Source organism: Amblyomma maculatum, chromosome 11 (genome assembly GCF_055883805.1).
Source record: "Amblyomma maculatum isolate TAMU_Amacu chromosome 11, ASM5588380v1, whole genome shotgun sequence".
Lineage (NCBI taxonomy): Eukaryota > Metazoa > Arthropoda > Arachnida > Ixodida > Ixodidae > Amblyomma > Amblyomma maculatum.
In genome coordinates this window covers 57557571-57570273 of record NC_139354.1, presented here as the reverse complement: position 1 = coordinate 57570273, position 12703 = coordinate 57557571, and the positions used below count along the sequence as shown (strand labels likewise).

General features: G+C 45.6%; 1 protein-coding gene across 1 annotated transcript in view; it reads right to left on the bottom strand.

The window, feature by feature from the left end:
* The window catches only part of wdb (serine/threonine-protein phosphatase regulatory subunit widerborst), a 52272-nt gene that overhangs the window by 19050 nt on the left and 20519 nt on the right, over positions 1–12703 (bottom strand). The window contains exons 2-4 of the mRNA XM_084583633.1: positions 8349–8545; positions 4862–4963; positions 1563–1655 (exon numbers count right to left, since the gene is read on the bottom strand). Coding sequence (XP_084439759.1) covers positions 1563–1655; positions 4862–4963; positions 8349–8545 — 392 coding nt within the window. The remainder of the gene's footprint in view (positions 1–1562; positions 1656–4861; positions 4964–8348; positions 8546–12703) is intronic.

Here is a 12703-nt window from a genome sequence, read left to right as displayed (position 1 = left end):
AAATTTAAATTGTCAAAGCCTCACAAGGGACTTCCTTAACGTGCCTTCAACTTATACCGCACACGCCAACCACTTGAAAACAGCATCAGTGAGCCGGATATACTGTAGACACTCATGCAAGGGCAGCACATTTTTTTTTTATGGTTCTGATGAAGCCCAGCCGTACATGAGACCGGCATTTTTTTGTTAACGCTAGGCTATCTACAGTGTAGCCAAAAATATGCTTCCTTTTTTTTTTACGCGGCGACATGCATTTTTATGTCGAATTAGCGCAGGGCTGACGAATTCTTCAAATTCATAAAGCACTGAAAGTATGGATGATAATACGGCGTGCGCCTATGAGATCTGCGCGATTACCCCCCGCACCAAAACAGGTTGCCAGCAGTTGCTTGAGCATTGCAGTATTTCACTGGAAAACGCCACACGATCATACGTTGTCCCTCTAATGTCTGGAACTTGTGACAACTTGGGCAACGACACTCCACATGTGACCCATGGCCACTGCTGGTGCAGGTGACCTTCTCCTAGGCTGCATTTCCACGTTCATCGCCGTCAAAGCCTAATGCAATGCGATTATTTGTTCACTTTAATGGAAGGTTACTTTCTGGAGCCAAGCTAATAGCTGGATAACACATGTTAGGTCTAGCGCCACCAGGAGAGCTTGTACGACACATTATGTCACCGGCGCCAGAGTCCGGCCCATCCCCGCAAGAAAACGTGCCGTTTGCGATCCATTGCAGTGAGGTGCACCCAATGTGCCTGTACCCCATTCTGTCTTTTGCACGCCATAACATGCCGTTCTTTTAGGTGCGAATGAAAGGAGAGTTCGAGCGTCACTGAACGACCCCGTGTCCATGGTTCCAGGCCAACCACAGTGTGCAGGACGACGCGTTCATGGCCTAAAGATTTTATGCGAAAAAATTGTGTGCATGAGAGATTTTCCAGCATACATTTGAAAAATTTTTTGTTTAAATTACTGGCCACTAAGGTGGGGAGGGGGTGCAGTCCTTACACAAGTATATACGGTAGACTGAGTAGAAGAGTAGCGTTTTATGGCGGTTTCCATTGGTCTACTGGAGCAAGACGTGAATCTTGTCGACCACTGAAACAAGCTCTGGCATGCAGTCCGATGCAACCGGTTCCGGCAGCTGGGTCTCGAAATCTACACGCACACTTTCATTTGATGATGGCCAGTGTTGATGACACAGTTTGGATAGTTCAGTCGTATCTTTCGCTTATCTTGCGAGGTGCGTTGCATTTTGCCATGCCTAGTTAATGACAACAGGGCTGAACATCAGCAATGAGTGCAGGCCCTGCAATAGGTGTGTTGCAGTGTCAATGTAGCCGGTCAACGTAGCCCCAGAGTTAACCGTGTCTCTAACTGTGCTATAAAAACCCGCAAACCCAGCTTGGCTATTGTGGCAGTGGCCCACACCATTGGAATTTCGGCTGTATCTACTACTTCTTGGAAACGACCAATGGAGCTCATAGTTCCAACTCGGACCACCAAGCGGTGGGATTCTCCCACGAAGCACATCAGCAGCTACACCTCAAAGTCTCACCTGTAAAACAAACTTCTGGTCTATGACTCTCTTGCCGTGCGCTGGCTGGAAGTCTGGAGACTCCAGAAACCGCAGAAAAAACTCGTACACAAGCTGCAGAGGAGGCCATGGAGTGCACATGAAACAAGGAAAGAAAAGCACAGAAAGTGAGACAAGAATGTTGTAATCAACATCACACATCAACACAACAAACCTCAAGAAAAGGCTCAGCTGAGGATGGGCAACTAGACTTCGAGCTAGGAGACAGTTACAAACTTGATATTTTGGGCCCCGACAGTACAGGGCATAGGCAGTATGCAGAATTTAAAACTACCATAAGGTAAAGAAAAAAAAAAATAAATAAAAACTACTTCCTGCAAAGTGTTGATGCATGTGCGCAGGACACTACCATTTGGTAGCAGTTCACGAATGAATACCACCCACTTGGTTTTAAAACATTTTCAGCAACACAGCACAGAATTTCAGACGTGCACAACAACAACAACAGAGAAACTAGACATTACAGTGAGTGAGCGAATAGGCTTGAAGACAGCAGAGAGTTGGGAACCATGTAGGACAATTCATGCAACCTGTTGTACAGAGAATTCACTTACACCAGTGGGGTGACACTCCCATAGAAGCAATGGGGCGGAAAAATCGCTGGCGACACTAGCAGCTTCTGTTTTTTCGGTTGTAAACACTCGGATCGCTAAACTGCACCCGTACCCACCCGAGAGTAGAACAAGGTATAAAATGCATTAAATTGCCACATTTTGCCATTATTAGCAATGTGTACGACTGGTAAAAACCTCAGATTTTACCTGCAATTGCAACGCATTGATTTTCGCTTCCAAATTGCACAAGACCCTTTTGCCGCAACAAGCCAATCCAATCCGTTATGGCAGCGGGCGCATTGGGAGCGCCTACCGCAGTTGTACCGCTGCTGCTCGTTTTTTGATACGTTTTGTGGAGTGCTGCTTTTCCCCAGCGCTTCCTCATATTTTGTTGAGTACCCACATCTCGTGCGTATCAGTTCTTCTCTTATAGCACCTTAGGCGCGCTAGTAAAACTGTAGCAGAATGCACTTTGGCGTGCGTCACACCCATGAAAGCGGTCACGCGCTAGCCAGGCAGCAACACAAAATACTCTACATGAATTGTATACTTTATTCAAATAAAACATCAGTCTCTCGACAGCACGTACAAAAATGACGCATTTAGGCATGAGTGTCACAACGGCAGTGGCTAAACTTGTGTGCATGCACTCCGAAGAGGCCTGACTTGACGAAACTGGCTAGAAAACAAAGAAGGCAATAATGACAGAAAGAACAGCAACAAGCAATAAATGTCCAAGTGCGCACATTTTGATTTTGGTTTACTTTACCCTAGCATTGTAATGAGTTGCTCTAAGTATAATTACTATACAACAATTACTGAAGGCACACATCATGGTCGTTGTCATGAAAACCACGAGAAAAACCTAGGAACAAATCAAGGTTGAGTTTTTCCTTTTTCATGTAACATTTGTGTGTCTGGACAACCCAAACATGTTGACCAGTCTTTATTTTCTTCCAAAGTACTATTAGAATGACGCAGTCATTTTAGGATATTAAACACCACAACTTCCATTCATGAATTTCAGATGATACCCTTATTGAGATACTATTGTATTAGTAAAATTCAATTGGGACAACAGAAATCAATAGGCACCTACGTGGGCAAGTTACCACATTTACTCGAATGTAACATGCGGGGTGACTTTGCATATTGTCCAATGGGGGAAAAAAATAAATCATGTAGTGTAAGATAAGCACTTGAAAAAATATCTCTCGCTAATAGAATAGTGGCCCTTGCAGTCTCATCAAATATGCTCATTTATTGTCGCTGGAGGTCGAGTTCTCAGAAACCGAGTCTTCCTTTTCCCTCTAGTCCTCCCAGACGACGTCGTCAGAAGCCTTTGCGGTCAGGCTCACATTTAAAAACCACCTCCCACTGCATCCGCCACCCACGTACGGTAGATTAGTTAACGTTTAGCCATCAAGCTGCGGTAGCATTCTAGATTTCTTCTGCTATCAAAATAGCTTTATTTTGAAGCGAGTGTCGTACTGTGCACGGCGCGTTGCCATCATGCGAAATGCGATAACTGATGTAACCGCACTAATCCACTGCGAAAGATGCGACAAGCGCGTTATAAAGGTGACAACGTGATCCAGAGTCTACGAGCAAAAAGCACAACATTTTGACTTTGGAAGTATTGCGATTTGGCTTTCCTGGTACTCAAGTTGCCAACACAACACTGTAAAACGGCAGGAACTGAAATTGAGTGGTAGCGGATTCATTAAGCCTGTACACCCGCGCTGCTATAGGCCGACAGAATCGCAATATTTCATTATAATATGAGCGTACACTTTGAGAGCCAAAAATCATGAAAAAGCTCGCATTACATTCACGTAAATATGGTAGCTGTTGTTCCCACATAAATGTGAGTGAAACTTGAGTCATCAACTAATCAGCCATGGTTGAATTCCAATGGCAGATTGTGAGCGCTCGTCCTGGTTACACACAGCGCTTCGCCAGATGGCAATTTGCGCGCTAGCCTTCTACGCAAGATTTTTCACCGTAAGGATTTCATAGTGGAAGTTTGCCCCTTGGAGGTCAGCAAGAAGAAGAGACGCAGCATCAATGTTGTGTGCTGCTGCCCAAACCAATGCATAGCAACAACAAGAAGCGAGGGTGCAGCCAGCTGCGACAAAGTGTAAAAGTGGAAGCAAGAAAAATGTCATGGGGGCTTCTGGCCAAATCCTCTTATTTCGGCAAGGTAAGTATCGCTGCTCCTTGGAGCGATTCGGTCTGCCAATAAAACAGACTACCAGTGCTCCCATTCCGCCACTGGAATTCAACGTAAAATTACCAGTAAAGCTGATTGAGCAGCGAGAACTAATCTATGGCAGCAAAATCTACTGATAATGGGCAGATGATCAGATACACACTTCTTTGCGTGCCTAATGACGCGCTGCTTTTCCAGATATTTGGTAGACTTAGAACTGTCACCTCTGAGAACCCCCACGATAAAGACACACACACACGAACGCACGCACGCATGCACGCGCGCACACACACACACACACACACACACACACACACACACACACACACACACACACACACACACACACACACACACACACACACACACACACACACACACAAAAAGAGAAATCCAAGCAGTTTCACCAATGCAGAGTTATTCGACAGAATACCTCGACATCCACCCAATGACAAGCGACCCTCCCAGAAGCGGCTTAAAACAAGTGGCCTCACCTGCAAATGTGGCCAGGAGGCCTCTAACGTTGGGTCATCTTCTTCAGGGTCAAAATCTGGGTTTTCACTTGGAGGTAGTGTCCGAAAAAGGTTTGCAGAGATCTGGCCAAGAAGACAAAGCAACGAATCACAAAAATGTTACATGCACAGTAGCAAAAATGCAGCTTTCTTTCAACATCGCAGAACTCAACTAACGATTTGTTATGGCTATAGGAACTTTACCTGCCAAACCAGCAATGTAAAACTAAGCATTCTGTAATGGAGAGCTCCGGGTCAGTTTTGACCGGACGAGGTTCTACAGTCTGCACTAAGACTGGATTACACAAAAGACGTGTGCATGTTGCCTCCATCAAGAAGTGGCTCTGTAGCCAAGGGTTGATCGCTGTAATTATGACTGTGCAAAAAAAAAAGAGGGAAAAAAAAAAAAAAAGCAATGGGTCAATACTACTTATCCCATCATAAGGGCAATTCTAATCACAACTAAACCAGGCAAGCATCCTTGACATGAAATGCTACTGCCCTCTTCCCCACTTAATGCCAGTCATGTGGCGCTCCAAGTGCATATATTCGTATAAACAGCGGCAAGTAGGTTTATAATAGATTAGAGGCAAACAAAATTCCACCACACCTCTGACACACCTCAAGAAAGTTTCATTCCACACACACACAAAACACACCATATATTGGGGAATGAAAGTGGGGGTAGGGTGTTAGCAGCCAACAGAGTATTGGAAATCAATTCGTACTGAATCGAAATGAAAGCTATTTTAAAAAAGTTGTACACTTCACAGGACATATCTTGGTAAGTTCCAAATTCAGTGTGCACCTGCTTGTTTGCCTGAGCAAGAGAACAGCAGCCCCTTGACGGGGATCAAAAACAACTCTTTCCAATTTGCAATAGAGATCAAAAATTGGTAGATTTTTTATTAGCACCGGTGAGGTAGGCCACATGCAATGTTTCAATGTTCCAGTTGGGGGGAAGAGGGAGGGGGTTCACTGAAACTTTCGTGCAATGTCCAATACACCTAACACTGTCCACCACGCACAGGCGGCCCCTAGCTAATCCTAAGCATACACACAAGCCACTGCAAAAGTAATCATAAAATGCAATCAGCCACAGCTACTTTGGCTATGGTTTGGTTTGGCTTTGACTGGCAGCTTAGCTGTGGTGCTAGTGTGGATGATGATGGTGATGCTAGCGATCATGATGCAGCTGCAGATACTACAGTTCTGCAAGAGCCACTTTTTTGTGTGGGCAGGGAGAGGCAGCTTTTCAGAAGATATCGGGCGGTGGTCGTACAATCGGAAACATGTTAACACTTTCCTGTCCACGCCTATTCCCAATGATAGCCCGTTATCGATGGTTTCACGATTAGAATTTTCCCGCTTTCGAAGCGCTCCTTGACAAGTGGCGGTATCCAGTGGGAAATAGAGACTCTTTTTTCAATTTCACTTCCGGTTTTATTTTTTTCGTCGTTCTTATAATTTCCGAGTGACGTAACCGGCGCTCCTTGCTTGCAAAATGGCATAGTTGCGCGCTGCTGCTGCTCGGCAGCAGCTCGTTTCCCCGGATACTGATGCATCTGAGTGCTCATCTGTGGATGCTAACAGCAACATCATGATTCTGAAGATGACTCAAGCTCTTAAGATTTTAGCACCGACAGCAAAACTGCGTCAAACCAACCAGGAACGTCAACGGCCATGCCCCGGTAAGCTTCGTTCTCTCTTTCGAAAAGTTCCGCTTTTGCCGCGTGCTGATGGGTAGACACATCAGACTGTTCTTAAAATCATAACTGTTATCTGCAGGGTCTCAACGTCATTGGGGCAGGGCTACTTGCCGCCGACAGTGCAGAGAGTTGTTTTCAGCAAAGAGAGAGCCAGGGGTCCACCTCGGCGTTGCGCACCGGAGTTCTGCTCGGCGCTACTCAAGAGCCTTTTGCGCGGTGGCACGATATTTACTAGGTGCAACTTTTTTTTCCGTAACTTTATTACTATTGTAAAATTTACTACATTGTTAGACCGGTTCCTGACCTACAAAATGTATATTTCAGTTTTTTTTTAATGTTTTTTTTTTTTGTGAACAGATTTTGATGGTTTTGTGCGTTTTTTGCTTTTCACTACGCTGTTTTTTGTGATTGTTTTAATTTTTGTGGCAATTCATGAATAGAGACATTCATTTCGCTTACATTCATTGCAAAGAGAATTTCCTCCTCTACAATTTGATACCAAACACTTCTATACCCCCTCACGTTTTTGGTTAAAAAGTTTTTTTAATGACACCACCCAAAAACCACTACTTTTCCCGCGGACAGGAAAGTGTTAAGCAAGTGCACAATTCATTCTGCTGCCAAAGCGTTTTCTTTAATTTGCACAAATCGACGGACAGGTTCGGGCCATGGACAGTGAATTGCTTCCTGAATTGTGGGTAAAAAAAATAGAGTCTCACGGTTGACCTGGGAGGGTTGGCAGCCATAAAATGAACAGCCATTGATATGTAATATCAAGAATATTACATCTTTCTCATGTTCCACAACGCAAGCCCCTCTACAATGTTTACGCACGAGACCCTTGCAGGAAGAATATAAATTTAAAAAAATTTGGGCCCCATCTTAGAGGGTATGATATGACAGCATTAATCTGCAACTCACTTAATTATTAATTCCTTAATATGCGCCTCTATCACCTCATTAGCACACAATTGTAAGCAGCTACACTATGTGAAAGACCACGCGACACAGACATAAAGCTCTGCTTTATGACATTACAGCGACCCTTTACATGACAGTGGGCCACACGTCCCACAAGCTCCATGAGCCGGATAACGAATACTGGTGCGCCTATGTACAATATTCTAGCCTGCTAAATACTACTCAGCTGTCAGAAAACTACCCGGCACATTTTTATTTTTCGCTAATAGGCCTGCGTGGTGTTCTGAGCGTTTTTACAAGTGCGGGGGTACAGCCCGACATGGACAGTTTTGGCTGGAAAAAAAATGCGTCCGAAAAATTCTGCAGCTCTTTCAATTCCAATGAAAGTTTTATAACACGCTGAAAGGATTGAGATATGGGTGCACAACACATCTGAAGTCTTTTTACGATGTTATGGTTCCCAATGTTAGAACCTTTTTTTTCTACAGAACCAGTGAACAGAAACGATTTGAAGAAGACTTTCCCATATCATCCTATCTCAAAGATCGGCAACTCAGCCATGTCCTGATCTTGTCTCGTGACATCCCAAAAACGGCTAACCAATCAGTAGCTGAGCATATCAGCTGCCATCTGCCAAACCCATGCTCATTGCTTTTGCTCGCGACACCAACATCCCAACATCACTAATGCTGGATCTATTGGGAAAAATGGGGGTCTTTAATACTCTCACAACTTATCGCTTGCTGGTCTTCAAATTCACAAGGCTCCAAAGCAGGTGCTTCTGCATACACATACGCAAGCTCGCTAAGGCAACCAGAGCACTGATAACTGCTACCCACCATGCGGATGATCTCCGGGTAGACGGGCTCTGTGAGCACCCCGCGCCCCGCGGTGACGTAGTCGACCAGCTCGTTGAGGGTGGCCCGCTTGACCTCCTTGCCCTTGATGTCGGCCACGGGGTCCATGAAGTCGAACACCACACTGCATTGCCGCAACTTCCGGATCAAAAGCTCTTCCTGTTCCCCGGCACCAACATCTGCGGGGAGACGCACACGAGCAATAATGCAGTCAGTCAGCACAACCAGCAGCACTAGAATAGCAGCACCTCGACAACAGTGACGACTGACAAGGCCTGAGACGGCCGGGTAAGAGAGAAGTGCCCGAGGGATAAAACATGGTTTCCAAACAACTCTGACTGGCCACTCTGGTAGGCAACAACTCTGTCCTAAAACACGCGAGAATAGAGAAAGCCAATCTACCTCTCCAGTCACCTGAGCAGCCAGTGAACCCTTTCACTGAACCGATGCAATCCCTTTGGCTATTCCGATGCTCGTCAAAACTATCACTGCAGGCACAATAGCTGTTGCCAAATTTCCTCAACCTCTTTATCTCTCATTTACCTCATTTCATGCTAACGTGCTCCCCCTGTTTTCATTTCCAGGTCCTGCCCTCTCGTGAGATTTGCACTTTAAGAGCTAAAGATAACAAACTGACGCCGACATAAAAAGCGCAAAACTATAGATTAGAAAATGCCACAAGCATGTTTTGTGGTTAACGCAATGACAGCTTACTGCTGTCACAGTAAACACACAAGTTCACACACTGCACCCTCCTTCCGATATCTCTTCTCTTTTTTACAGCTAGCCTGTAAAATGTATCGCTACCTCTCAATTTGCCCTGTACAATTAGCAGGGCACCTTGTAGTAACCAACTTTGCTAGCTAGGGCACACATTTAAGTTCTGCCTTATGCAGCTGATGCTCATTCCTCCTCATTCGCATACATGCCCTTTTCAATCCGCTTAATCATAATCACTGTGTCTCCGTTATCTCAGACATACCTACGAGCATACAGTCATAAGCTACCACATTGTGTGAAACACCACCAGACACCGCAATAAAAAGCCCTGCTTTCTCCATGCCACCAATGCGTGGCATGGCAAAAAACTAAGGCAAAATATCTACACCTTGCAATTAAGTGAAGGTGAAAAGCAAACCACATGCAAGCACAAATTCACACCCTGTGCCATGATTGCGACAGCTGACAAAAAAAGAAAAAAAGAAAGGACACTGACTGCAACAAATTAAAAGAAAAAAATAAACATGCTGCCCATGCCACCGTGAGTGAAAACAATGCAAAGCATCCACTTGTTGTCACAACTTAGTACAGCATCGTCTAGGGCTGCACCAATTTTGTCAACAAACTGCTGCTCACTCAAAACTGTCATAGTTTCCGGATGAGCAGAGTAACCGGCTCGGCAAAACCTGGAACATCTTTTTGCTCAATAAAAGGAAGCAACTGAAATTTATTCGCTGTCACACGCTGATCGGCCGCCTATGCCACTGTAGCCGCTGCCCTAATGTGGGGAGGGAGAGGGGAATGTTTGGTAAGCACTTCCTTTTCCGGCTTCTCCTTTCCACAGCGCAGTGACTGCAGCATTTTCGCACCCTCTCATCCAAACAGGAGTGAAGCGACGCGCATCGGCTGGCTACCATTACTCAATGCCCGCCCACACCCCGTCCCAAGGCCGCCAGAGGCGTTGGGCTGTGCAACTGTGCTCGGCTCCCATCCACAGCAGGCAGCCCAACTTGGAGAGCGCATTGTGGCAACTCAGCCGTGGATCGCTGACAGACAGCAGCACGCGACGGCAAACAAAGGTCGCCTATCACAAAACTCAAAGGGGGGAAGCGGAACTGCCACTGACGACAGGAAAGACGCGTGTTACGAGCGGCTTCTTGCCGAGCCAGCCAGTTGTCCTAGAGAACAGTGAGTGTCGCTCGCCCCTGAGCAGCGGCAATCGCGTGCAGTGCATATGTGCCACTGATCAGTGTTGTGTGGAGATATGGGAGAATGAAATCAAGCTCGACTACCCCCCCCTCCCCCTCAACTTGGAGAAGCAGCAGCAAATACCATTACAAATGAGGAGCACAGCCCTGTGTGCAAGTCAACATTATGGCGCAGGCTTTCACATCCTAAGATCTAAGTCACAAGCTACAAAGGGGGATGCCCTTGTAGGTGACATTGCACCAGTGTCAGCTCTTTCTTTTTCGCTTGTACACCCTTGAAATCTTATACGGTAGACACCCTCACATTCAGTATGTAAAAGAGTAGTGCGCCCTTTCCTATTTGTAGAAGACACTCAGCCTTCTTTCCCTCACCACCGCATTTTTCCCCTTGCAATGCTTGAAACCAAAAAGAAACTAAACAAGGAAGCAAAAAATGCACATAAAAGGCAGGGGGAGCAAAATGAGATCATAAAGTAAGAAAGCGCAGATGAGAGTGAGAGAAAAATAAATCAGGAAAGGCCAATATGTCGAGGCAGTGAAGGAATTGAGGATGACTGTACCAATAATGGTGCTTATCCCAAGCAATGCCACAATGCTGCTCAGCCCTCCTTTATTACTGCATAGCAGACAACTCAGGGCACCTAAACAGTACGCAATAACAAATAAGTGTCACCCGAAAAAAGTCATCATAAGAATTGCAAATGAGTTTCACAAGGGCAAGGAACGTAAGAGGCGAAAAAAAAAAAAGAAAAGAAAAAGAAAACATTTCCCTCCCACAGTTTTCCCAATTCCCTCTGTTGTTAGGAAAGGCTCGAGGAACATTTTGCAGAACAGTTGCACCTAAGTAATATACTGCCTATGCACTGTTGTTGCCAAATACACATACACCCATATGCAACTTCTGCTTTTGCCAGCCAAGAGCAGCCGCAGCAGCAACACTACCTTTCACCTCGCACTCTCCAAGCAATACATTTCAAATTAAAAATAACTCCTTACAGACACATGCAGAAGATGCACGTTGGATAGTGAGTCACACAACTAAAATTACACTTGGGCCTCGCTAACGGCCATCGTTGTCGGAATGACTGTCAAGGCCTCTGTGTTGTCTGCAACGCATGCATGCATGGAGGCAGCCTGCCCTGTCTTTCAGAAGCCTGCAGGAATGGGTGCGAAGAATTAGCACCACACCTGGCCGACTCATCCCGACAAGCCCAAAAAGCAAGCTGGGCTTGTTGCGATCCACCTGAATTGATTTGGCAACCACCATCTTTGTAGTGGTGGCGTAGCAGTAGAGCATCTGCCTCGCATGCAAGAGGACCACGGTCCGAATCCCACGCAATTCTCCACCGGACTAAAAAAACAAAAAACAAAAACCTGTGTGCTGATGGAATTGCATAACAATAAGTTTGGGGTGCAGCCTGATGCCGGTGAACACCTCTGGCAACACACTCCCTCACCCAAAGAGGAGTTAGCCACCCTGATGCAGTAGTTGGCCACAACCTCTCATGATCAATCCTACAAAATCCCGGCCCTCAGTCACCAGCAGCTGCGGAGTAACCGATCATGGCGACAATCAGACATGTGACGCAGCGGAGGATGCTAAGAATTTCTGGCTCCGCTAGACAGGCCGCCATTGAAAACTGACCCTGGCAACGTTTAATGCTAGATCCGAGCTAAGGAGGCCAGTTTAGCAGTGCTCTTAGAGGAACTAGCGGGCATGAAAAAGGATATCATAGGGCTTAGTGAGGTGAGGAGGCCAAATGAGGCCCATACTGTACTAACGGGTGGGCATGTACTTTGTTATCGAGGTTTATCGGAGAGACGAGAACTAGAAGTAGGTTTTTCCTTATTAATAAGGATATAGCTGGTAATATAGACGAATTCTATAGCATTAATAAGAAGGTAGCCAGCATCATTAAGCTAAATATGCGGTATAAGCTGAAGGTTAACAAGCATATGCACCAACATGTAATCATGATGACCAGGCAGTTGAAAACTTCTATGAACATGAATCCACAGTGGGAAAGAAGTAAAAACACATTACTGTACTGATGGGCAACTTCAGTGCCAAGGAAAGTAGAAAGCAAGCTGGAGACCACGCAGTGGGCTACTATGGCATTGGATTAAGAAATAGCAGGGAGGAGTTACTAGTCGAGTTTGCGGAACGCAATAACTTACGAATCATGAATACCTTCTGTAGCAAGCGGAAGAACCGGAAGTGGACATGGAAAAGTCCTAACGGGGAGACTAAAAATGAAATTGATTTCATACTGTGCTCTAACGCCGGCATTATGCAGGATGTAGAGGTAATCGGAAATGTGCGATGCAGTGACCACAGCATAAAAAGGTCTCGATACAACCGAGCTTTGAAGAGAAAGTATTGGAAGTATAGTGGCTGCATAGCGACCA